Genomic DNA, 24,064 nt, shown 5'->3' on the forward strand with positions numbered 1-24,064 from the left:
AATAAAAAATCCGGACCGCACAGGGTAAAACACTCACAGACAGAGTTCAGTTGATTTGTTTGGATCAGACAGATCCAACTGACTGATGAATTAGCGCAGATTTTTCTGCAGATGGGAACCAGGAGGAAGTGCGTTCAGACCCCAGCAGGTGAAGTGATGCTAATTTAAGTGAAGTCACTTAATTTATTATAAGTTATTGGGGCCAGTCAATGGTTTTTGTCACTACGGAGAAAAATTTAGATACATTATCTGCTTAATCTGTGATGGGATCTGGATTCACGGTGAATATTAACTAAACCGCATAAAATGCGACTAAATAGCCGATGTTAATATGATTGTAATTTCAATCATAGTACAGGACCAGTTTTTTTTTTATTATTTTTTTTTTTTTATGTTGTCGGTCAAGATAACGGATAACAAAAAAAGTCTAGCGCGACCTGCCGATGTCTCAGTCAATAAGCAGCTTGAGGTGACTCTGCTGCTCTCTAGTGGCGAGAAGCCGTAATATTGGCTGGTAACAATCGGAATGCATTGTGGGAGATGTAGTTTGTAGTCAATTCGTGCTCAAAACCTATTTTAAGTAAATTATCAGCCTATAAAATGCTGGGCGGGCCACATAAAATGACATGGCGGGCCACATGTGGCCCGCGGGCCTTGAGTTTGACACATGTGGTCTAAAGTCTAGTGACTTGTTTAAAAGTTAAGTGGAGTTTCTATGTTGAAGTAGGCTGAAGTAGTAGGCTGAGACAAAGCAGAAGATCTTAGCAGAATTTAGTAGACTGATAAACAAACAGGATCTCACAGTAATGCATTCTCATGATTGTGAGAATGCAGTAATGCATTGAGACTACATTTATGTGACTGTCGTCAGTCTTAATGTTATGGTTATGTCAGCGTGCAGCCATGTTAGTGTGAGCAGATAAAACAGATAGACAAAGACAAAGAGTCCCTTTGTCCATAACAGAGTGTTCTTTTGAATGTCTTGTAGCATTTTTGTTCCATAAAGTTACAAGATTCATAGTTTCTTTTAAAAGGATATTTTTAGTTCCATTAGTCTTTTTATTTTTCACAATGTAGAATCAGGACTTTTATCTATTTTTTTATGCTGTTTGTTTGAGGAGGAAGCTAATCTAAGCTAGCAGGGAATCTGAAAAACACTGGGATAACAGGAATGATGACGGACAGTGGACTTAATAATGAACATGTTCTGAGATATTTCAGTAATAAAAATAGAAAATAAAAAAATAGAGCTGTCACCTTGCAGCAAGAACTTTCTGAGTTCGATTCCTGTCCTGGATCTTTCTGGATGGAGTTTGCATGTTCTCCCTCTGCATGGTGGGTTCTCTCTGGGCACTCCGGCTTCCTCCCACAGTCCAAAAACATGACTGTCAGGTTATTTGGCCTCTCCAAATTCTCCCTTGGTGCGAGTGTGCTTGGTTCTTTGTCCTTTGTGTCTCTGTGTTGCCCTGCGACAGACTGACGACCTGTCCAAGGTGACCCCCGCCTCTCGCCCAGAACGTTAGCTGGAGATTGGCACCAGCACCCCTCCCGAACCCACCAAGGAACAAGGGCGTAAAGAAAATGGATGGATGAATTTCAGGCACTGGTAACTCTGCCTTGCTTTACCTTTTAATCAACCAAATTTAAAGGAATCCTGCAATTCCTCAGCTCACATTGATCTGTGCTTTGCTAAGAAAACAATTGGACTGAAACTGACTAAGCAGCCAGAAATAAAAACTGTCAGACATTCAGAGAGCCTGGAGAGCCATGGATCAGATGTCAGGGGCGGCCCAGCTAGCCTGGTAGAGACCAGTGTCCGTCCTGTGATTGGACAGATCAGTGTCCGTTCTGTGACTGGACAGATCAGTGTCCGTCCTGTAATTGGTGGCTTCCTGTCCAGCAGGAAGTTGTGAACAGTTTAAAAGCTGCTGCAGGACAGCAGACACTCAGAAAGCTGGACCAGCAATGGCTCTGCTGAAGGTTCTGCTGCTGCTGGGTTTGGGTGAGTCAGACCCACTGGATACACTGGATGCACTTCCACTGGCTGTAAATCCTATGAATTATGTTGATCTGTGATTGATTTTATTTTATTTTATAAAGCTATCATGTTGCTTCCTTATTTCTACTGTGTGGATCTAATTTGCTAAAAACAGAAACTTTCTTCTCCAGGTGTTGCAATGAGCTCAGTGTCTCTGCAGAAGAGAATCGTTGGAGGTCAGAACTGTAGAGACGATGAGCGACTCTATCATGTGACGGTTATTAGACATAATAATATAATAGAAGTCTTCTGTGGAGGATCTCTGATCAGTGATCAGTGGGTTCTGACTGCAGGTCACTGCTGGGAGTCAGATCCACAATGGTGAGTCAAGAAAACTAAAAAAAATCACCCATAGCTGGTTGTTTCTTTAATAATTGTGTCTTCTTTGCCTAGGGTTTTAGAGGCACATGTAGGAGTTCATCCTAAAAGTGCTCCAAAGAAGATTTATAGAATCACTCAACTTGAGGTTTATAGAGACGGAAACGGTCGTTACCATGACATCATGCTCCTGAAGCTGCCAGTAAAGGTCACAACGATCCAACCAATCAGACTTCCTGACTGTCCAGATACTCTCCTACTGTAAGATTTATCTTCTCAAATTTCAGAACTTGGTTCTTGATCTGCAACATGAGGCAAAGTTCATCCAGGAAAATGTTTGAGCTCTGGTCTCCCAGAGTTAGTACTTGTTCTTAATGTGACTTATTCTCAGTTTTGTTTTTCTTGTGTTTCAGCGGCACCAAGGTTCAGTTTGCAGGTTATGGATCAACACAAGTTGGCTTTTTTAACAAAAGACGTGAGATGAATGTTCATGTTTTTCATTGTTTTTGTTGTTACCTCAAAATGATTCAAATCAGTTTTTAGACTCTGCTGAAGCTGAACTCAGCAGCTTGTTGAAGTTTTGATAATCAAAAACCCTCCGAGAAATGGGAAGTTCTGAGAAAACTGTGAGCTTAGCCTGAAAATGTGAACCAGCAACATTACAGGTCTCTCCCCTGTAAAGTGAGCGGGGTGTACATGAGATGATTGACAGCACTAAGACCCTCCTCTCGACTCTGATTGGTTCTTTTTGACCTGGAGTGGTGCATTAGTGCAGATAGTTAAGAAAATGGAGGAGGTGGAGGAGATCATTCTTCAGTTTTGATACAAATGTATGTTATTTGTATGTACAAGTAACATACTCCAGCTTAACCCTCTTAAGACCATAACTGTAACTGGGCCGCCTGGTATTTGTTCTGATTTTATGGCTGTAAAATTCTCAAAAAATGTGCAATGTGTCTGAATTTTTGCTCTTCTTTCCAGAACAACCTCAGCTTTCAGTATTTGATACTTATTTAACATTTCTATCTATTAAAAATTGTGAATAAACAGTTCAAAGAGAAAAAAATTGGAATTGAAATGTTCAGGTTTATTACTGAACAAAAACTTTCTGATGACAGGGGCAAACAATTTCAGATGAACAATTTCAACTTTCAACTATATTACATAAATGCAGAGAAAACTGTGAAGCCTGGCCTCCAATTTACAAGTTTTTATGCCTGTTTTTTATGAAATTATTTCAGGCGTTTTCATTTTTTGTAGTAGGCTCTAAAGCAGTTCCTCTCCAGCTGCAGACAGAATCCCACTCTGGATCCATCCATACTTTATCTAGCACACTTCAGGTTGAGGGGGTGCTGGTACCCATCTCCAGTGGTCAGGAGCAAGAGGTAGGGGACACACTGGACAGATCACTGGACAGGTCACCAATCCCTCACTTGGCTGATTTGTTGTTTTTTTTTCACAATTCATCTTTTGGCAGAAACAAAGTGGTGACATTTTTTTTTCTTCTTTTTGCCAAAATCACTTTAGGTAAAAATATTACTTAGGACATTATTTTTGGAAGACCACAATTTTATTTTCAACATAATAAATAGTTATTGCACAAATTATGCAGGAATCAAGATGGAGCTAACAGTTAGCCAATAGCTGTGCAGCATTCATATGACTAACATTAGCTTGTACAAATATTTTACACAATCTGGTTCGCTGGTTATATGTCTCATGTTCACTGCCTTCAGACATCAGTCTTCTGGGACCCTTTATCAGTTTGGTGGATTTTCTTTTAGACATTTCCATAATTTTATGCGCGATTTCAACTCGTCCTCTGCCGTTTTCTCTCTCTCTCTCACTGCTACTCCGCTGATACAACACGAAGCTCCGCAGGAAAATTACGTAACGAAAATATTTACTCTAATATCTGCTGCAACATGAACATGTGATACACCATTGGAAAGCTTATTTTATGCACTTTCTAATACTTTTTGAATTATTTGAATGCGACCAACCGTTCAGGAGTTACGATACAGAGTAGGCTGGGTGCCAAATATGACACAATGGAGAATCTTTCTTGTGATTGGTCAAGCTCATATCAAACTTTCCCGGGTGGCTACCGTAATGTATCATATATGCCCTGAAAGCGCAATGTCTCAGCTTTTCTGCACTTTTGGAATTTTTTTGATATGTTGAACTGTTCAGAGATTACGGTAATGGGAATTACACAAGTGGAATCCTGTCGGCGCCGACAGGTTGGTCGTAAGAGGGTTAATAACCACAGACAAGGTGATAACCTGAGCAAACTGTGTCAACAGACCTTACATGTTTACGCTGCTTTTCCTCTACAGTCCAAGATTCTCCAGATGATCTTCAGTGTGCAGAGTTTAAGATTGCTAAACATGAAAAGTTGGAAAAGATAGAGGCAAAAGACAGGAACTTTTTGCGCAGTTACCAGAAGTGGTACAGCGTGCAAAGCTCCAAGAGGGACACTTCTCGCGTACGTCAGTCTTTAAACAATTTCTGCACAAAATTTAGAAATCATTTCAATTTTACTGGATAAAACAACTAAAAGCTTTGTGTTTGTGACAGGGCGACTCTGGCGGAGGACTTGTGTTCAAGAACAGGCTGTATGGAGTGTTATCCTTCCTTGGAGATCCAGATTATGCATTCATTGAACCAAATGGTTTCATGGATGTCTGTGCCTACAAACACTGGATAGATGACACAATTATTTAGCCAAAAACCCTCGGTTGCTCGGTGTCTGATTTGGGATAAATGTTCCCAGCGTCATAAAATCATAAAATTCAAGTTAATCTTTAAATTTCAGTTTCTGGTTGATTTATTTTCTGATTTAAAGCTGAATTATTTGGGGATTTAAATGATTGTGTATATGTTAATCTTATTTCTCAATAAGTAAAGCTGCTGTTGGTAATAATCAATAATAATATCCACTGTCACATGACTAGGAAATAAATGGCTGTGATCTGATCAGATTGTCTCTCTTGTGATTATTTCTGGTTGTTAGTGAAGAAAATAAGGCTGCGTTCACATTGCAATGAATGCGACATGTTAAATCATAACAGATTTTATGTTATTTCTTATCATATATGACAGTAGCTTTCTTCTGCTTCCCCCACTTCTTATGCTTTCTGACGGCCTATGAATTAGAACAATTGGTTAAAGTTACCAGAAGTAAACGCAATAAAACGTAAACAGGGACATAAGGAGCCTGGAGAGCCGTGGGTCAGATATTATGAACTGCCCAGCTAGCCTGGCAGAGATCAGTGTCCGTCCTGTGATTGGTGGCTTCCTGTCCAGCAGGAAGATGTGAACAGTTTAAAAGCAGACACTCACAGAAAGCTGGACCAGGTGTTGGTAGGGATCATTCTCAATGCTGCATTCACATCTTCAATGAGACTTTCTCTCAGGTCAGTTGCTGGCTCGTTCAGCTCAGATGGTTCGTTCATTACTGGGGCTGCATACCCAGTCTCTGGGTGGGTAGTTGTAGTTAACTCCCTTCTGACCTGGCGTCCTGGCTCCTCCCCTTTGTGTTGTGCCTCGTCAATCTCAAGTTGTGATAGCAGTTGCCGTTTGCGGATGTTGGAACACTGAGCTACTAGTTGTTTGGCAGTTAGTGTCGACTGGGGATGTCGAGGTAACCATTCCTCCCACAGTCTTTGCATGTAGCCCCTCTGACTAGGGTTACTTGAGTAGTAGCATTCCAACAGGTCCATGTTTTCATCTCTCGCCCATTTCCGTCTTGTTCCAGTAGCCCATTTTTCATCAAGGTGCTCTGGTTCCCCAGCACCTGACGCAGACCTTGTTTGGCCGGGCGACGTCTGAGCCGGCATGTCGTGCTTATCAATGTCTCTCATGGTATGAGGTAGGCTATATAGCTCCAAGGGTCTTGCCTAAGGACCCACACTGCACAGCTCAGTTTCACTGTTGTAACTGTTTGCCCCAGCTTGGATTCGAGCCCAGGTCTCCCGGGTGGAAGACTGGTGACTTACCCACTGAGCTATACAGTCAACTTTATATTTATTTATTTTTTTAAGTAGTAGCTTTTTGATTCTACATCTAGTGACGACTCTAACTCCACAAATTTCCCAGGATTAAATGTGTAAAAAGGTGGATGGTCAAACAAGCCTGGCAACCCAACCACTGCCCGTTAGCATGAGCATTTATCAGTAAATCTAGATTTTTGCAGCAAAGCATCCTTCATCATCTTCACTGTGATATTTTGATCAAACTGAACAATCTACATCATCAGACTTTCATTTGTCACCATTTTGATCTTCTGATTCAGCTTTTAATAGACTATTAATCTCCCTGGTGAAACCTCTTTCATGAGTGCCTTCCTTCCTTCATGAGCTTTTATTACGACCCTCTTTAAAGTGCCACAAACACAGCAGTAAATCTCCCTCTGTGGGCGCTAAAAGGCTCACTTACAATCTCACATGATATCTCTGAATATCTGTGGCTCGTTCTGGCAGAAACAGGCAGATGGGAGTGGAAATGAGAGGCAACAGGGGAAGATATCGATCAGAAGCCATGTGAGCTGTGGTCAGCTGAGTGCTGCGTGTCCTCCTCTGTCTTCCAGAATAACATTTTAACAACCACTGACTGAACGGTAATGAACAGAAACAAAAACATGTACATGCTTTTAGAAGGGAGCCTCGTTGTATGACTGGTTTAGGTTTTAATTTGGACTTTTTAAGAAAAGATTTCCAAACGAAACACTTCAGAAAATACAGATAATTTATAACTACTTAACAGTGGCAGACACAATTCGGTTAATCTGCTAACATCTGAGCTAATTTTTCATTTAGCGCTTCTGCTAACTTTGAAAACATTAACTATTTGCTTCCTCTAAATTATTTTTCCAGATAAATTCTACAGCGTTAAATACTATATGCTTTAGCTTTAGCATAGCTAATGTTTATGATTAGTGAGCTAGGGTTAACCAACTTACTTTTTAGTTAGTATTTCCCACCACCTTTAACCTCTTAGTCTAATCTCATGCCTGTTCACAGTAGAAATATAACTAAAAATAAGAATATTTATAAATTTTTCCACATAACTATGAATCCTAACGCGCTCCAGATAACTGCATTTGTTTCTATAACTCCAGTATAGCTTTGAATGAGGATGAAAACAAATCTTCCTGTTACCTGCTTGAAAACACAGAATCTTCAGCTGCTTTCCAGCAAATCTAAAAATAAAATGTTGGTAACTTAGCTGATCTGAGGAAGGTCATGCCTGTTGACATTTAAGCAGTTTTCTTTCTTTATTATTTATTTTTGCAGGAGCATGCAGATACGGACCGCTTGAAGCACCAAAATCCCTCTGTAACCTTTTCTTTCCTTCAAGGGAATTTTTGCAACGACAATATGTAGAGCTGCTGGATTCATATGGTTCAGTAGTTCATTAAAAAAAAGAACTGGGTCATGGGTGAAGCTCGGTTCTAGTAGTTCACAACCTCAGGGCAAGATTTGGCTTAGAGATACTAAAGGAAACAGAAATAAAGTTTGTCTTTTTGTGTGGAGTCAACCTTCACTAAGAGAAAGCAAATAAAAAGGCTAAAGAAAAACTCAAGGGTGTCCAAAGTACGGCCCGGGGGCCATTTGTGGCCCGCAGAAGAATTTTGGGCGGTCCTCGGTTAGTACTCAGGATTAGTCTAAATTTGAAGTTTTCCCTGATGGCAGGCTGTTAAAAACAAAAATACAATTAAAATCTTAAAATAGAAAATCTAAGGTGGAACTCTTTCAATTTAATGCAATTTATTAATAATAGATACTAAAAACATCCAGTGAAAAAAATAAAACAAAACTGAACAAAACCCTGTTCTTGCTACTGACACAAAAATTGTACTCAAGAAAAAATGAAAAGTATCTGTCCAAGAAATTATTTTCTTGAGGAAATGTTGGTATTTTAAGAACCGAAATTACAATAATCCATATAAGTAACAACAAAAAAATAACAAAATCAGACAAAATATTATTTTTTTTCCAAATGGGTTTCTTTCAATAAAAACTTCAGAAACTTTAACAGAAACTGCAGGTGTGTGTTTGTGTCTGGTGAGTTTTTGGTTAAAACACGTTTGTTTTTCATTCAGTGGGTAGAAAATCCAGAGATTTTACTCAAGTAAGAGCAGAAACACTTCATAATAAAATCACTCAAAGTAAAAAGTACAGCGTAGTATCAATACTCCTCAATGTACATTTTTTCAATAAAATTACTCATGTAAATGTAATTAAGTAAATGTTACTATTTATTACTCAACTCTGAGGATATGGTTTGTTGTTTACAGAAATCCAACTGTTTGGCTTATTTCATATTAAAATATTCTGAGTTAAATTTTTATTTAGCAGGTAAAAATAAAAAAATAAAATAGTTTTTGCAATTACAATAATAAAAAAAAAAACTAAAATCTTTGTTTCAAGTTGACATTTACGGCCCGTTGTTGCTTTAAATGTGAACTAAGCTGGTTTTAACATCAACGTTTTTCCTGTCCAGTTTTCTACTATCTGAGATCCTTCTGAGGCTTTAAACCTTTTAAGGAGTCGTGATGTTTTCGTGCTAAGATTGAAAACGTCCAGAGGGAAGCAGGTGCGTTTCGCCATCCGAGGTTCCCAGGTGGGTTCTGGACCCGAAGGTCGAGTGAAAATGGGAACCAACCAGACGGATGTTTTTATCCTCTGAGGAGCCACACACTGGAGATCCTGCTGCTTCAATCACCAAAACTACAACGCCGTTATACACCAAACCTATCAAAAATCACATATTTTACATACTGAGTTTTATCTAAGAGTATGTATTAGAACAGCACAAGCCCTACCGGTGTATTTATATCACATTTTATAGGGATTTTATGTAATGAACCAACACAACAGGTGAACAGGAAGGACAATGTGACAAAAATCAACATCTGAAAAGTGTGGAGTGTGGAGTTTCAACCATTTGCATCAACAAACGCAAAAATAACATAAAAACAAACGTCAATGGACCCAGACTTTGATGTGAGACTTTTAATATTGCTGTAACATCACAGCGATTCGTTGTCCGACAGCAGGAATAACAGCAGAAAGACGGCCGGCCTGAACCGAAACCGGAGCGCAGATTAAAGAGCCCTGACTGAGATAACCTCTTGATTTGGTTTGGATCTTTCCTAGAATCGACCTCACAGAGTCTGAAATCGAACGAGGCCAAGACATCCGCAGTTGATGAATCTTTTCAATGTACCATAAAGGTTTCTGTCTCTGAGGCAAACGTACCTGAGGAACCCAGGGCCGGCCCAAGGCATACACGAGGTAAGCGGCTGGTTTGGGCCTCGACACAACCAAGTACGTCGGAGTGGTATAAAAACATTATATGAGAGTAAAGCCACAATACTATAAGAATACTCATAGTTTTATGAGAACAAACTTAAAATTGCGACTATATTCTGATATTATAACAACTTTATTCTCATGTTTTGACTATTCTCATAGTATCTTGACTCTCGTAATATTACTTTATCCTTGTAATTCTTTGTCTTCATTCTGATATTATGACTTTATTCTCATAATATTTTGACTTTCTTCATGTGATATTATGACTTAATTTGGATATTTTTATGACTTTATTCTTGTATTTGCTGGTTCTTTTGCACAGTAAATTGAACAGGCATATGTGTATACTATAACATGGTTTTAATTACAAATTTTTGATAATTGTTGAGTCAGTAAGTTATACATTTTATTAAATTGAGATAAGGACTAGGATTTAAAAAGTGTTCTTCCTGATACTTTTCAAACAGAAAAGTAGGTAAACTAATTATTTTATTCTTGATTATGTATGCACATGTTTTGTCTCGTCTTACTGGTTACTTGCATTTTTGTTTTGAAAAACCAGTTTGAAATAAATAAATAAAATGATGATGTGTCTGGTGTTGATATGTTGGTATGGGGGGGGGCTCCAAATTCAAATCTGCTTAGGGCCCCAGAAATGTTTCGGTCGGCCCTGGAGGAACTGGCCACGTCTGCCAGACAGCAGCACATTGTTTGTAATTATCTGTAGGCTGAGTCACGCGTGACGAGGGGAAACCTGCCAGTCTGCCACATCAGCTGCAGCCCGCAGGAAATCACAAGCATCACGTTCAGCCACGCTTCGCTGCAGCCGTGAAGGCCACAAAGCTACGAGTCCGTGTGAGAAAAGCAGCCGCGACTCGGGATTATTTACGCCGGCGCTTCGTGCCTTTTCTGCCCCCCACACCCACCCGGAGCCGCGGGCGCCCTTTCCTTAGAGGAAATCTGTGATTAATGTGAGAGATCGCCAACTTCAGTCACGATTTGTCTTCCAGAAGCTTCATGAGTCTGAGAATCTGGCCATTACAAGTCATCACGACAACCGGACTGAACAGAAAGACGGCTCGCTGGAAGCCATTTTAGTCAGAGACAAACGGAGAAACTCCAGCTGGAACCGTTTCACACCAACTGAGTCACCTTTGGCTTTCTGAGTCTTTGTTGTTATTATGCACTAAAATTAAGAGAGGCTGTGAGAAATCAGTCAGTATCTGTGTAAATCTTCGTCAACATTCTGCTAATGTCGATACAAAACACTTCCGGTGTTTCTGCTATGAAATTAAATGAAGCTAAAATCAAATGATTAAGTTTGTTCTTGTGATAAGTTGTTAAAAATCATAGCAGGGATGTAAACAGCTACAGGAGAAGCATCCATATAATTCAGCCATCAGAGGAAATTGTAGTCTGTGATTTTACATAAGAGTTAAAGATTCAACACGTTCAAATGAGACCATTTTTACGACTGTGAGCCAGTCCGAAAACTAAACAAAACAAAAACAAACCATCATCCTCCTACTACTTCCTGTTGTTGTCTTTGTCGTTTTCTCCAGTAGTAACATCCGGTTGTTGATCATGTGACTGGTATGATTCGAATAAAGTGATTCCACTGCAGTTATACGGCTGGAAAACAGATTTATCATAATGCAAAAACTTTTATTAAAAAATGTGAGTTTATTTTCCCAAAATAGTAAATGAAACATATTTGGTAAAACGTCTTCTCAAGTCCTGAAAAACTGATCAAATTAACAATCATTTAGACGTACCAAAACATAAAGCTTTTGATGTTTTTAGGGACCAACATGACAAAAATTCATGTAAGTAAAAAATGACGAAATCAGGCAAAATAATTGTTTCTAACTTAGTTTCTTTCAACAAAAAAACTTCAGAAATGTTGACAAAAACCGTTTGTGTCTGGTGAATTTTTAGTTAAAACATGTTTGTTTTTCATTCAGTGGGTAGAAAATCCTGAAATTCTTCTCAACTAAGAGAAGAGATTCTTCATAATAAAATTATTAAAAAGTAAAAAGTACAATATACTCCAAAAAGTAATTAAAAAAAAGTTACTCAAGTAAATGTAGCTAGTTACTACTAGTTATTGATTAACTTGATTAACTAGTCATTGATTAATTCTGGTCTTCACTCCAATATTTGATGATTACATTAGAGAAGTTTAGTGTTTGTTGCTTGATTGTCATTCTACACTTCCTAACTACATAATTAGTCAATTCAGACATTTAATTCGTAATAAAAGCCCCTCTGGTTGCAGCTCTGCCTCTCTCTGTATTCCCAACTGTGCTGGTGTGTAAGTGAGCTGTGTGTTTTTCCCAGCTGCGGCCCGGACGGCGGAGCAGAGCTGGTATCAGGCTGCTGAAACGTGGCATCAGCTGCCGCCGGCCGGCCGACCGAACCTCACAGCGAGCGCTGTTCACCAGAGCGCTCACTGAACGGAGATCGCTGACTGGCTGGAGGCCACAGAGGAGAACAGGCTGCAGACCAGACAGCACCAGCAGCTGCACTCACAAGTTCACATACTGACATGGTCAACGAAGACGATGAGATGAATTATAACCACTGAGAAAGGTAAACGTCTGCACCGGATGGATGGACGGACGGACGGACGGACGGATGGACGAGTGGATGGATGGACGGATGGATGGACGAGTAGATGGATGGATGGATGGATGGATGGATGGATGGATGGATGGATGGATGGATGGATGGATGGATGGATGGATGGATGGATGATGAATATCTTTGTTCACTTGAAATAAAAACAAAATTAACTTACAAGAAACTTTTCAGTAAGTTATAGAAGTTTGTTTTGTCAATAATACCATAATATTAATAAATAATTATTAGTTCCACTGGCAGATTATTTCATTTATAAGACATTTTTCTAAATGTTTTAAATGAAATAATATTAAGACGTTACTGATTTAGAACCAGCTGATATATCTTACTGAAAAGTTACTTCTAAGTTACATTTGTCTTATTATATTTGCACTAAAACTAGACCAAAAACACTTGGTGAGATTTTGTGTTTTGCAGAGAGCAGGTCTCCAGAGCACATGAATGGAAAGTTGAGTGGAAGGAAAAAGTGTGGTTGACAAAATGTGGAAAATGAAGAGTATTGTGGATGAAACTGATCCAGGACTGATCAGTTTCAGCTGCTGCAGGAATAGTAATGCATCCATTCTGTTTTATTTATCCATTTAGTAAAGTTTCTCTTCAATGCTGAAGACTGAAGAGAAACACTGTCTTGTTATGTTATTTGCCTTGAAAAAATGATAATAAATCAGTTTGATGAAGGAAGTTTCTCCTGATCCAGCAGCTAAAAACAGAAACATGACGCAGGTAAGACCTTCAGCTCTGATGAGTCAACAGTGAAGTCAGGTAAGCGTTTAACCTCGAGTCCAACCTCACCTTCATCACACACCAGCCAATCAGAAGCACAAAAACTAAACCAGACGACCCTCTTCTGGCAAATGTTCAAAGGCAAAATAAAATCTTATTTATGTTGCAAAGCATAAGGTAGAATGACCCCCACTCTGTGGTCTCTGCAACGGCACTTTGAAGCCTCCCATTGTGTTAACCCGTCGCCTCGGAGACACATGAAAGGACGCCACAACTTTGAAGTCGCCACAAGCACCGACTCTCACCCGGACCACTTATGGCCCGGCGCACAAATCAGACCTACAGATAAATAAATAACAGCCAGTCGTCTTTGTTTCCTGGAAATGAAAGAGGGATTATTGTTCTCCTGTCGGAGCCGGACGTTTGAGAACCACTGTATGAGGTTTAAGCACAGTCAAAACAAGCAATAAGTCAATTAACCACATGATAAATGAAAACAGAATCAATCATTTCCATTTGCATGATTTATTATTTTTCTTCTAAAAACATCCCAAGCATTTAAAAAAAACACCCAGGTGTTTTTAGGTAATAAGTTCAAAGTGTTTCTGTGTCTGTAAAATGAGCCGTTTCAAACAGTTTCGGAATATAAAGTCACAAATCAGTAGGCACTGACCCTTCACCTAGTAACCCCAGAGAAACCCAGGCCGTTACCTAGCAACCTCAGTGGAATTCCACCTGTTACCTAGCAACCCCAGTGGAATTCCACCTGTTACCTAGCAACCCAAGCAGAGCTCCAGCAAATTTAGCAGAAAAAAAATTCCAGTTCCTAGTCATGAGTATTCAGGATCGATTCAAAGGGCTCAACAATCGATTTTAATGAGATTAAGTTGTGTATCTTTGGATATTTCATTAAATCGGCCACCGCATCCATCTTGAATAACTCTGATTTTTTTGTTTTTTAAAGAAGAAGCCAGGCAGACAAGCTTAAGCTAACCTAATACCAGTCAGTTACAGAATTTTATGCACAAACCTATTCTTGTCAAGTATGGAACTGTTTTAAATAAATGTTCTCTTTGTTTACAGTCTTTCTCTTGTCAGTTACATAATTTAAACAGAATCTTTAGATCTTCTGATTAGGGGAATGAATTTCTGAAATAAAAGTTGTTTCTCAGTTGAATCGTGACCCCAAAAATTGGAATTGAATCACATCTCTAAGGTTTAGTCTGCTTTAATCCAACTCCAGTCCGTTTGCCTAGAAAGTCCGGTTCATTTGTGGAGATGTGAATGAGTAATCAAACTCTAAATAAGTGAACTCTGGTCCGTCTACAAATCTCAGTCTTGGTTCGGTTGAAGTGAACTCTGGTGTGGTTCAAATGCATATGTGAACGCCAAGTGGACTGGAAACCACTCCAAAATTAGGAAATGGACTACAACGCAAGGTATTCTGGGTAAATACAACCAAATGCGAGAGTCTAATGCTAACTGGAGAAATGGCTAATCGTCTTTTACCAAAGACAAAATAGAAATCCTCCAACCGCTAAAATCTGTACGACAATTTCTTTACATTTTGTGAAGAAGGAAATTGAGCTCAGTGTCTTCTGAGGTTTCCATGTCATTTCCTTCAGTGGTTCTTGATGCAGCGCCACCACAGGTGAGGAGGGGAACATTGAATTGTTTGACACAAATGGAAGTGTGAAAATTAACAGCAGCAGCTGAAAATTTAGCAAATTTAGCTATTTTAGTCGACAATCAAACCAAATCTACCAGACTATCAGGGGTAAAAACAGCCTCAATAACTACAAACCAAAACAAGATGCTTTCCATTTGAGATTGCTTGATTTACATTAGAAAGTAGCTGGTTAGAGGAGTAGCCCTCATATTATGACGGGTCGTGTCCTCATCACAGCTTAATGTTCTATTGATTAAGCCTGAAGCCTCACAGGCAGATTTATTCTCTTATTAGGGGCTCGTAATGCCTGATCAGGGCAGATTAAAGGTCTGCCACTGCCTCCAGCTACACTATCATTTAGACCCTTTCATTAGGACCTGATGGCTGTATCAACATAATTAGCCTAAGGATGGAGCGCTGGAAAAACACAGCTGCTGGAGTACCAACAGATTTAAAACTAAACTGGAATACTGTAAGAAGCATTATTGATTTCTGCTTTATAGGATCTCTGATAATCTCAATAAATTAGCTGGATTGTTTCTGTTGTTCCGTAGCAGAGCCACAGTTACTCCATCTTCTGTCCAATGCTATATTACACCAATTTATTAAGAAGAATTTCTTCTCAATAATTAATGCAATGATTGACAACATTCATCCAAGGCTCCACTGTTGGTAGATATTGATTAAACTCAACCTCATAAAATCTTTGTCATCCTTTTCCTTTTCTATACTTAAACACATTTAACTCTGCAATATTTGTGCAAAATGTTAGCCAGTTATAGGAATTATTATCTTCAAGATAAAGCAACAGATTTTACATTAAAAAATTTAATATTTTCTTTTCCAAACCCTTTTCCAAATAGCTAAATGCCACATTAGCTTAGCGGCTAATTAGCATTAGCAACAGAGCGCCTAATCCCATTTGTTGCTGAGAAATTACACATTAAAATTAGATGTTGGTGATATTTAGGGAGTGGGAGTGGTAAGTTGAGAAATTAATTGAGGAAAAGTAAAAGATTACCAAGTGGGAAAAAAACACTCAGATTACTGCTAACTAGCACAAAAGCTAACTTTTACTTTACAGCCTGATGTGTTATCTAATGGGACTGCATAGTTGTAAAATGGAAGGAAATGAATCAAAAATGTTTAAAAGTATTTTTATACATATATGTAGGCAAACATCTAGCCAAGTATATGTTGGGTTGTTTACCAAAACTGCTTCAATTTTTAAATTAAATTAAAACTTTTTTTTTAAACTATTTTTAGGTTAATAGATTTTTTTTATCTAGATTTTTGAAACTTGTTGATAAAAAAATAAAATAACATACAAATTAATCTTCCTGAAACTATTATTGTCATCCTTTATGCATATTTTACATAAAAACACCAAGGGAAAAAAACACAAAGCTAACATTTTCAACATTTTTAGCATATTTTAAAATATTGCTCAGTTCCTGATCATTTTTTACCTAAAATAAATAACGTGCCCCAGTGAAAGTGTGGCCCGATTTCAGTTTATAGATGTGATTAATCAATTAATGAAAAAATCGTCAATTAATTTAGTCAAATATTTGATTTTCATTAACTCAAGTATATAGACTCAAAAAAAGTCAATTTGGTAAAAACAAAAATAACAGTCAGAGCAGTAAATAAACTGTACAACAGATATATACATCTTCTCAAATATTAGCTTCACCTGGTTCAGATTTACTAAAGGAATGCTATTTTATTGCATTTTAGGCAGCAAAATGTTTATTTTCTCATTTTAAAAGGAATTGAAATATTTGTTTACTTTCATCTTTTTATGTATTTCTAATTTTCTACAAAGAAGCTTAAGTGGTTAAATGAAAAATCTGTAAAATGTGGACAATTAATCGAATAATCGTCATAGTAGTTGATTAATCATCAGCTGAAGCTCTATTTCAGATTCATCCAGGCTCGGAGGAGACACCTTGATTCCTCAGGACCACGTCAGGCAAAAATAAAATAAAAAGCAAATAGTGTGTCAAACGTATCCGCAAACAGAGACAGAAACCCGTTTTACATCAAGGCACATTATCTGCTCCGGTTGCCTGGAAACCAGAGGGAGATACACTCACATGCACAGAATAATGGGTAATTTGTCCCCAGCTGTGTCAGCAACGGGTGGTCAGAGCTGAAGAGCTGCTTCTGCAGTTTTAGTTTACGGAGGAGAAAGAAAAATAAAAGAAAAAAGACTGAAATAAAAGCTGAGTTTTCATCTGCAGAGTTGTGCAAGAAATGTTCAACCTCCTCTAATATATTTAAAGATTGTTCTTTATTTGGACTTTTCCTGATTTTTTTGTTTTTCTTGTACAAACCAGTGAAACCCAAATGCTCAGCTCCGATGCTGCTCAGCAGTCTGACACATAAAAACACTGACATGATTTCTCCCACTGCACGGTTACTGCACAGGAATGTTAAATCCGATTACCTCAGATCCAAAAAAACTCGCCTCTGCTTGCATGCTGAGTATAAAAAGAGGAAAATATGCCTAAAGAACTGCAAACCCCAGTTACAGTCATGCAACTTCAAAAGAAAACAACAATTTTAATACATTGACTGCTGGATAAAGTATTTGTTTACTGCCCTGCAGCTACACATTGAAATCAGGCGCTGGATAAATCTGGTAAAATATATTTTGTGTTCTTTTTATTTTTCCCTGACGAATCAACACAACGCGACTCATTTTACACAAATCTACAGAAACTCTTTATAAATGGTTTTATCTTATATTTTCTAAAGTTTTCTGCAGGTTTTCTTCCCGTTTTGCTCCATCCATCACAACAACTTCAGCCAGCTTTCCTGAAGTAAAGAATCCCACAGCCTGATGCTGCCACCGCCATGTTTCACCATGGAGACGGTGGGATGGTGTTAAAGACTAAAAAGCCTAATTTGGTCAAGGCAAAGTGTAAACAGGCCGTCTAATGCATTCTTCTTATAAGTGGGACTCTATTAAACTTTATTGAGTTAATTGCAGAGTCTCTAATGAATTATTTTAAATTAATCCCAACAAAATAAAACCACTTTGGTGCTAAATTATTGAATAAATAGAGATAAACAACAAAGATATTTATTGTTTCATTCATGAAACTTTCTTAGAAATGTGACATTAGCATTAGCTTTCTGCCACATGTTTAGCACTTAGATGCTATTTTAGGTTAGCATAGTAGCTTTCCTTATAGGCTAACTTCGTTTAGCACAACTTGAACACGATAGTAGTTTTTCCCAGCGTCCAATCAGGTCGTTTTTTGAAGCAGAAATTAACCCCCAGTGGGCTAAAAGAAGCTGCTTTATCGCTGTAGTTAGTGGAAGTCACCTGTGCGTCAGAGTTACTGTTGTACCAGAAACATGAATACAAAGTTCCGACTCAGGGCTATCATGTTTGAAGAAAAAAAAAGAAGATATGATCAATTCCGTAAAAAATATTAAATTAAAATCTATGTAACTAATTCATCAAAATTAAATCCCAGTCCTAGTAAAAACACATTTACACGGTTTTAAGACATTTAAAGACCATTATGAGTAAAATTTTAAACCTGTCTTAAAGCAGAAATACACAAAAGAAAATAGCCAACATACATATTTTCCAATGAATTTAAGACATTTTAAGGCCTTAAATTTACAAGTACAGACCTCAGATTTTTTAAGGATGTGCAGACTCCCTGATGTAAATATATTATTTAATTATCTTTTCTATTAAGGTTTTCCTAATTAATCAAAATGAATAATTTTGATTTCATTTTATTGCCATGTTCCACAACGGAGAAAGTCACGACTGAAACTCTGATCAAGCAGAGAAAACACAACTTTTAGGAATAAAAGCATCTGCTACAACACTCTGAGCCATTTGAACAATATTTTTTTACAACTCATCTGAGGACATTTCTGAGGCAGATTATAGCTACAGTACTAGAGATAGGAACAGTTTACCAGTGAATCACAGGGCAACACAAAAAATATCCACATATAGAGAAACCAGTCAGCTGTGCAAGATCAAATTCACAACCTTATTGCTGTGCAGAGGTGAACAACTGAAGCTTAGACAGCAAAGCCTGAAGAATTATCCAACCAACCATTTAAACAACAAAAAATAGATCCAGGAGCTCATTATGATCACATCCAAAGCAAATTTTGAACAAAAAATGTCTGTAAGTAGCCAAAAATCTTCACATCAAACTTTGGAAACCACATTATTGCAACATCAAACAATCAACAATCTGCTCCTTCACTCCTCAGCGACATGTTTAAATGTTTCTGATCTTCAAAACAAATGTAAATATCAGCAAAAGGCAGACCGAGTAAAAGCAGAAAGCTGATTTCAAACCAAACTGGCCTTTTGTGTGTTTTAGTTCGATTTCACCAGCCAGACTCACCGCTAGCAAAAAACTAGCTGCACCAACCCTTCAGTGCTAATCTTAAGCATTAGTTCTGCTAACGCTAAAGACACCTCACCCCTATTTGTTGCTCTCCTATTAATAAAAACAGGGGAAGCTAAGTACGCTAACATTTTCAAAGTTAGGAAAAGCAAAATGGAAAAATTAGCTATGTTCTTAGTAAAATTAGAGAAAGCTAAGAGTGCTAAATATTTTCAGTTAGGAAAAGCAGTAAGTAAAAAACTAGCTATGCTATTAGGGGAGAAGCAGAATTACGGAAGGCTAAGTCCACAAAATCATTGGAAGCTAAGTATGCTAAACGTTTTCTAAGATAGCAAAGGCGCTAAGTGATAAATTAGCTGTACTATTAGCGGCAGTGTGCCCACCACTGCTGAAACCTTCAGAACCAAATCACATAATCAGAACCTGACTGGAAACTTGAAGCAGGCTAAAATATCATGCTACGACTGCATATTTAAGAACGAATGAGAAACACATCCCTTGATATCAATCAGTGTGGAACAATAATATGAAGGATTTTCTCAAAATATAAACAAAAAATTAAGATTTTTGAATGGCCTAGTCAAAGTAGCTGTGGTATAACCCTAAAAAGGCTGATTTAAGGCCACATTTCCTCCACTAAAACCTCATTATGTTAACTTATCTTATGTTTTCCCTTTTAATTCATGAAATCATCATTTGAAACCGCTTTCTGCATTTACTCGGCGTATCTTTGCACTTCTTCCCATCGTAACGGTGATGTAATCCCGAAACCATCGAGGAATGGGTCACTTGTCGAGCAACATTCACGCTTGAAATCAGCCGCTGTAAAGGCATCGAGCCCAGAGAGGCGGACTCACCCTGTGAGGACGACCACGAAGTCCATTACATTCCAGCCGTTGCGGAGGTACGAGCCTTTGTGAAACGCGAAGCCCAGGGCGATGATCTTAATGGCCGCCTCGAAACAGAATATTCCAATAAAGTACGGCTCCGTGTCGTCCTGGAGGAAAACGGGGAGGAGGAGGTTGGAGAGCGTTCGGCGGAGCGTTAAGACAAGCAGATGTATTCAGACTCTTTCAACCTTTTCACATTTTGTCACTTTATAGCCACAAACTTCAATGAAGTGTCAAATTCATTTTCATTTTGGGCCAAACTGAGATTGTGGATGTTCTTAAAGGGCCGGTACTGCCAGGATGCTTTGATAAAACCCACCAGCACATTGTTCAAATACTAATAATTATCTCTGCATTTAATAAGTGCTTCTTAAAATGAAATAATATCCAGTTCTTCCAGTCTTTTGTTTTGTTTTTGTGATTTTTAAAAAAATAAAATCAGTGATTTAGAAATGTTTGTAAGACATTTTTGATATTTGTGCTTATGTGTGACAGTAAATGTGACTTTTTGCTACTCGCCACATTGATCCCAGACTATGACTTGACTTCAAGTAAGACTGAGGCAGTAGAAGTAAGAAATACCGCCACCTACAGGTGGGAGTGAGCATCACTTAAACCCAACATTTTTGACTGTCTTGCAGAAATTTTGTAATGAACTCACAATTATGCATCAGTGTGAAAAACTTTGGGGAACTCTTGATTTTACATGAATTGCTGTGAAATTTTATGAATTTTGGAAATTTTCTGAGTTTCAAAATTTGAACATTTTCACCTGTTGAAACTTTTTTTCCTATAAAATTTCTGAAATTAATCTCTAAATTTCGGGGTGGTGGATATTTTTGAGTTCAGAAATGTCCTTGTTTTTTCTAGAAACATTTTGAAATTAATCTCAAATTTCAGATTTTCTATGAATTTTTTTACTTTTCATACACAGAAATGTTCACGTTATCCCTAGAATTTTTTAAGCTTAATCTCAACATTTTTTACTTTTTTCAGAATTTTTTTTCTAGAAATTCTTTTTAGATTAATTTCAAGAGTTTTTCTAGCAAATTTTAGACTTTTAAAAGTCTAAAATTTGAAAATTTTAGAAAATTTCCTTTTTTTTCATAAATTTTCAAAGGTTAGTTTTAACATTTTTTCTACAAAATGATCAACTTTTTAAACTTAGAAAATTTCAGACTTTTTTTCTAGCAAATTATTTACTTTTGGAGCTCCAAAATCTCAAAAAATCTAAAATAAAATTAATTGGGAAATTGTATTTTCCCAATAAAATTTCGGACCTTAATTTCAGCATTTCATACTTTTTTCAAGAAAATGTTTGACTTTTGGACACCAGAAGTTTCCTTGTTATTTCATAGAAACTTTCTGAAATTAATTTCTGAAATTCTGAATTTTTTGGCAGAAATTTTCAAACTTTTTTCCCCTATGTTTTAAATAAAAAAACGAAAACAAATCTGAAGTGATTGATGAAATTTAACAAATGCAGGTCAAACTGGATTATTTTTGATATGTAAAAGAACTCATGTTTTAAACCTCACTAGTTGTGTATTAAAGATAAACTAACAGACTCTGAAAACAGCTGAGGAATCCTCCAAGGACCGACAGGCCAGCCATGAATCTGAAGCGCTTCACTCACCACCTCCACTTGCAGCTCTGTTGACAGAGCTCCAGCTATAATAGCTGATCCCTTGCTCTAATTAAAAGCCATCTTGTCATGTTACATCCTCGAGGTGGAGGAGGCAAAGAGAGGATACTTGTTTTTCCTCTTTGTGTAACCTCGCTAATCACTTTTTTCATGAGCTCAACACCGCTTTTTGCAGCCGTAATCTCCTCTGAGCCAAGTCAAAACGCAGCCTCCGTATCAGGCAACATGTTGCTCACTTTTGTAAAGCGTGAAGCGATGCAACCCCCTGAAGCTGCAACAATCCTCAACAACAGGAGGGAGGAAAGTGTTGGACCGTGCAGCTGGATGGATGACGCTGCGCGTCTTTCGCTCTGTGGCTTAAATTTACATTTAAGATGATGCAAAGAGCAGCAAGAGAAACTGGATCTGCAAAGATGTGACAGATGTAGAAGCTGAATAAAAGTAATGTGGTCATGTAACCAAATATAACTTACCTTTATCTTTCAGGTTACTTTTAGAGGAGCTACTCAAAAGCTAGCATGCGACTTTCACAGACGTTTAAGCTAAGAGACGCAGCTGGGAAGCTGAAAATACTACTGGACACAATATTCACTGGCATTTACCAAAGTGATAATTGTTTGCTAAAAAGTTAGCTGCGCTAACCGTAAAGCACTAATCATAAACATTAGCTTAGCTAACTGTAGCCGTTACGCCAACTGTATTTCCCAGAAGCTAATGCTACCGCGCTAGCTCCAATTCATTTCCCGAAAGACTGCAACTCTCAAACCCTAACTTAATTTCGACAACATTGTTTATATTTATTACCTCAATTTCGTAATTTTGTTTATATCTTGTTCTCTACTGTCCTTGTTTTATTTTATTATTGTGTATTTCTTGTTCGAAATAAAGTTATGGGGGAACGAGAGGAAATAGAACTGTCGCGTCTTCATCAACTTCAAAATAAGAGCATGAACATAAACTGCTAACGACAAGTCTTAAAAGTTGATTACCAAAACTTCAACACAGATGTCAAAGTTTTTTTCAACTGAAGGTTTACAAAACACCCAAGTAAATTAGTGTTTTAGATTTATCTGTAAACCGAAATTAAGGGAAAGCTAGGCGTTTTCAAGATTAGCAGCGGTAAATAAAAAATTAGCTATGCTGTTAAGAACTCTTCCTCTAATAGCCAATCCAGGAGCAGCATTCATTTCCATTGACCCTGATTGGCTGCATTTCCAAGACTGAAAATAAGGAGGATGGTGGATATTAGCATCTGCTGTCTTGGTAACACTGTTTCCACTGTATGTGTTCATTGATATTAGAGTATTTTTGGTTGTTTTAACTACTGAAATACTCACCTAAGCTGTTTTTTTTCTTTTTTTCTTTTTTTTTTTTTTTTAGAAAACTGCAAGACATTCAGTAAATAACAGGAAAATTTGAGTTTGGGTTTTCATTGTACTCACCAGGCGTTCTGACATCGGCGTCTTGTCGCTAGCAGGTAGATGTTGCTCCAGTGCCAAGACGATGCAGTTGGCGATAATCGTTGCCAGGATCATGTATTCAAACGGAGTGTGAGGGTTAAGGGTTACTCAGGGCATCTCACAGTACAAACTAGCATCACATCACAATGGTTACATTTGTTGAGGAAAAACAGAAAACAAGATAACTTTGGAAACAAAGTAAGGAAGCAAAAAAGCTGTTAGCATTATGCTAGAATAAGCTAAACATCAAACCAAAACTGAGTAGCTTTCTGTCCACGCAGTAGAACTATTACTATATTAAGCAGTGGCTCTTTTTATGAATTACCCTTCTTGTTAATGGTGTTGTTCACTGTCAGCTGAGTTACTGTCCAGTTTTTCCTTCCACTAAACTTTTCTTTTAAATCATGAACTTTCAATCGCCAGCTTTTAAAGCAGCGACTTTTTCTGGCTTATCCTTCTTGTAAAGAGAGTTGTTGAGTATCTGTTGGACTATTCTCCAGTTTTTTCTTCCACTAATTTTTTTTTACTCTTGATACAGTTCTTTCAACCACCAACTTTTTTACTCTTGATACAGCTCTTTCAACCACCAACTTTTTAAGCAACGACCCCCATAACTACAAAGAAAATATAATAAATAAATGCTTGAAATATATCAATCTGATATATTTATATTTATTAAATTGATTTTATTTGCGTTTTTTAACTGGTTTAATCTTTTATTTTACAGCTGAAAGAGCAACATGAGGAGGTGTTTATATATATATATATATATATATATATATATATATATATATTTTTTTTTTTTTTTTTTTTTTTTTTTTTTACAGTACTGAAGAGCAGCGTGGGCGAGTTCAGCACCACGGAGAGCGACTCCAGCTAAAACAACAAGGCGGTGCTGAAGTCACGGACATGCAGCTTCTTGCCATCATGTCTTCAGATAAGCGCGGATCAGATAGACG

General features: G+C 37.7%; 2 protein-coding genes across 2 annotated transcripts; one reads left to right on the forward strand and one right to left on the reverse strand.

The window, feature by feature from the left end:
* The first annotated feature begins 1,965 nt into the window (after positions 1 to 1,965).
* LOC106920573 (arginine esterase-like) lies at positions 1,966 to 5,203 on the forward strand. Its single transcript, XM_014991682.2, has 6 exons — positions 1,966 to 2,002; positions 2,170 to 2,359; positions 2,432 to 2,617; positions 2,770 to 2,831; positions 4,696 to 4,844; positions 4,937 to 5,203. Exons 1-6 carry the CDS (start codon positions 1,966 to 1,968, stop codon positions 5,081 to 5,083), a joined length of 771 nt encoding a protein of 256 aa, XP_014847168.2. The 3' UTR covers positions 5,084 to 5,203.
* A 14,602-nt stretch (positions 5,204 to 19,805) lies between these two features.
* LOC148156173 (voltage-dependent P/Q-type calcium channel subunit alpha-1A-like) lies at positions 19,806 to 23,836 on the reverse strand. Its single transcript, XM_088011117.1, has 2 exons — positions 23,088 to 23,836; positions 19,806 to 20,107 (listed from the first exon to the last, which is right to left on the reverse strand). The coding sequence occupies exons 1-2, from the start codon at positions 23,178 to 23,180 to the stop codon at positions 19,964 to 19,966; spliced, it is 237 nt and encodes a 78-aa protein (XP_087867243.1). The 5' UTR covers positions 23,181 to 23,836; the 3' UTR covers positions 19,806 to 19,963.
* Between the last annotated feature and the right edge of the window lie 228 nt (positions 23,837 to 24,064).

Source organism: Poecilia mexicana, unplaced genomic scaffold (genome assembly GCF_051168715.1).
Source record: "Poecilia mexicana isolate PSO_F unplaced genomic scaffold, ASM5116871v1 scaffold_12, whole genome shotgun sequence".
NCBI classification, from domain to species: Eukaryota; Metazoa; Chordata; class Actinopteri; order Cyprinodontiformes; family Poeciliidae; genus Poecilia; species Poecilia mexicana.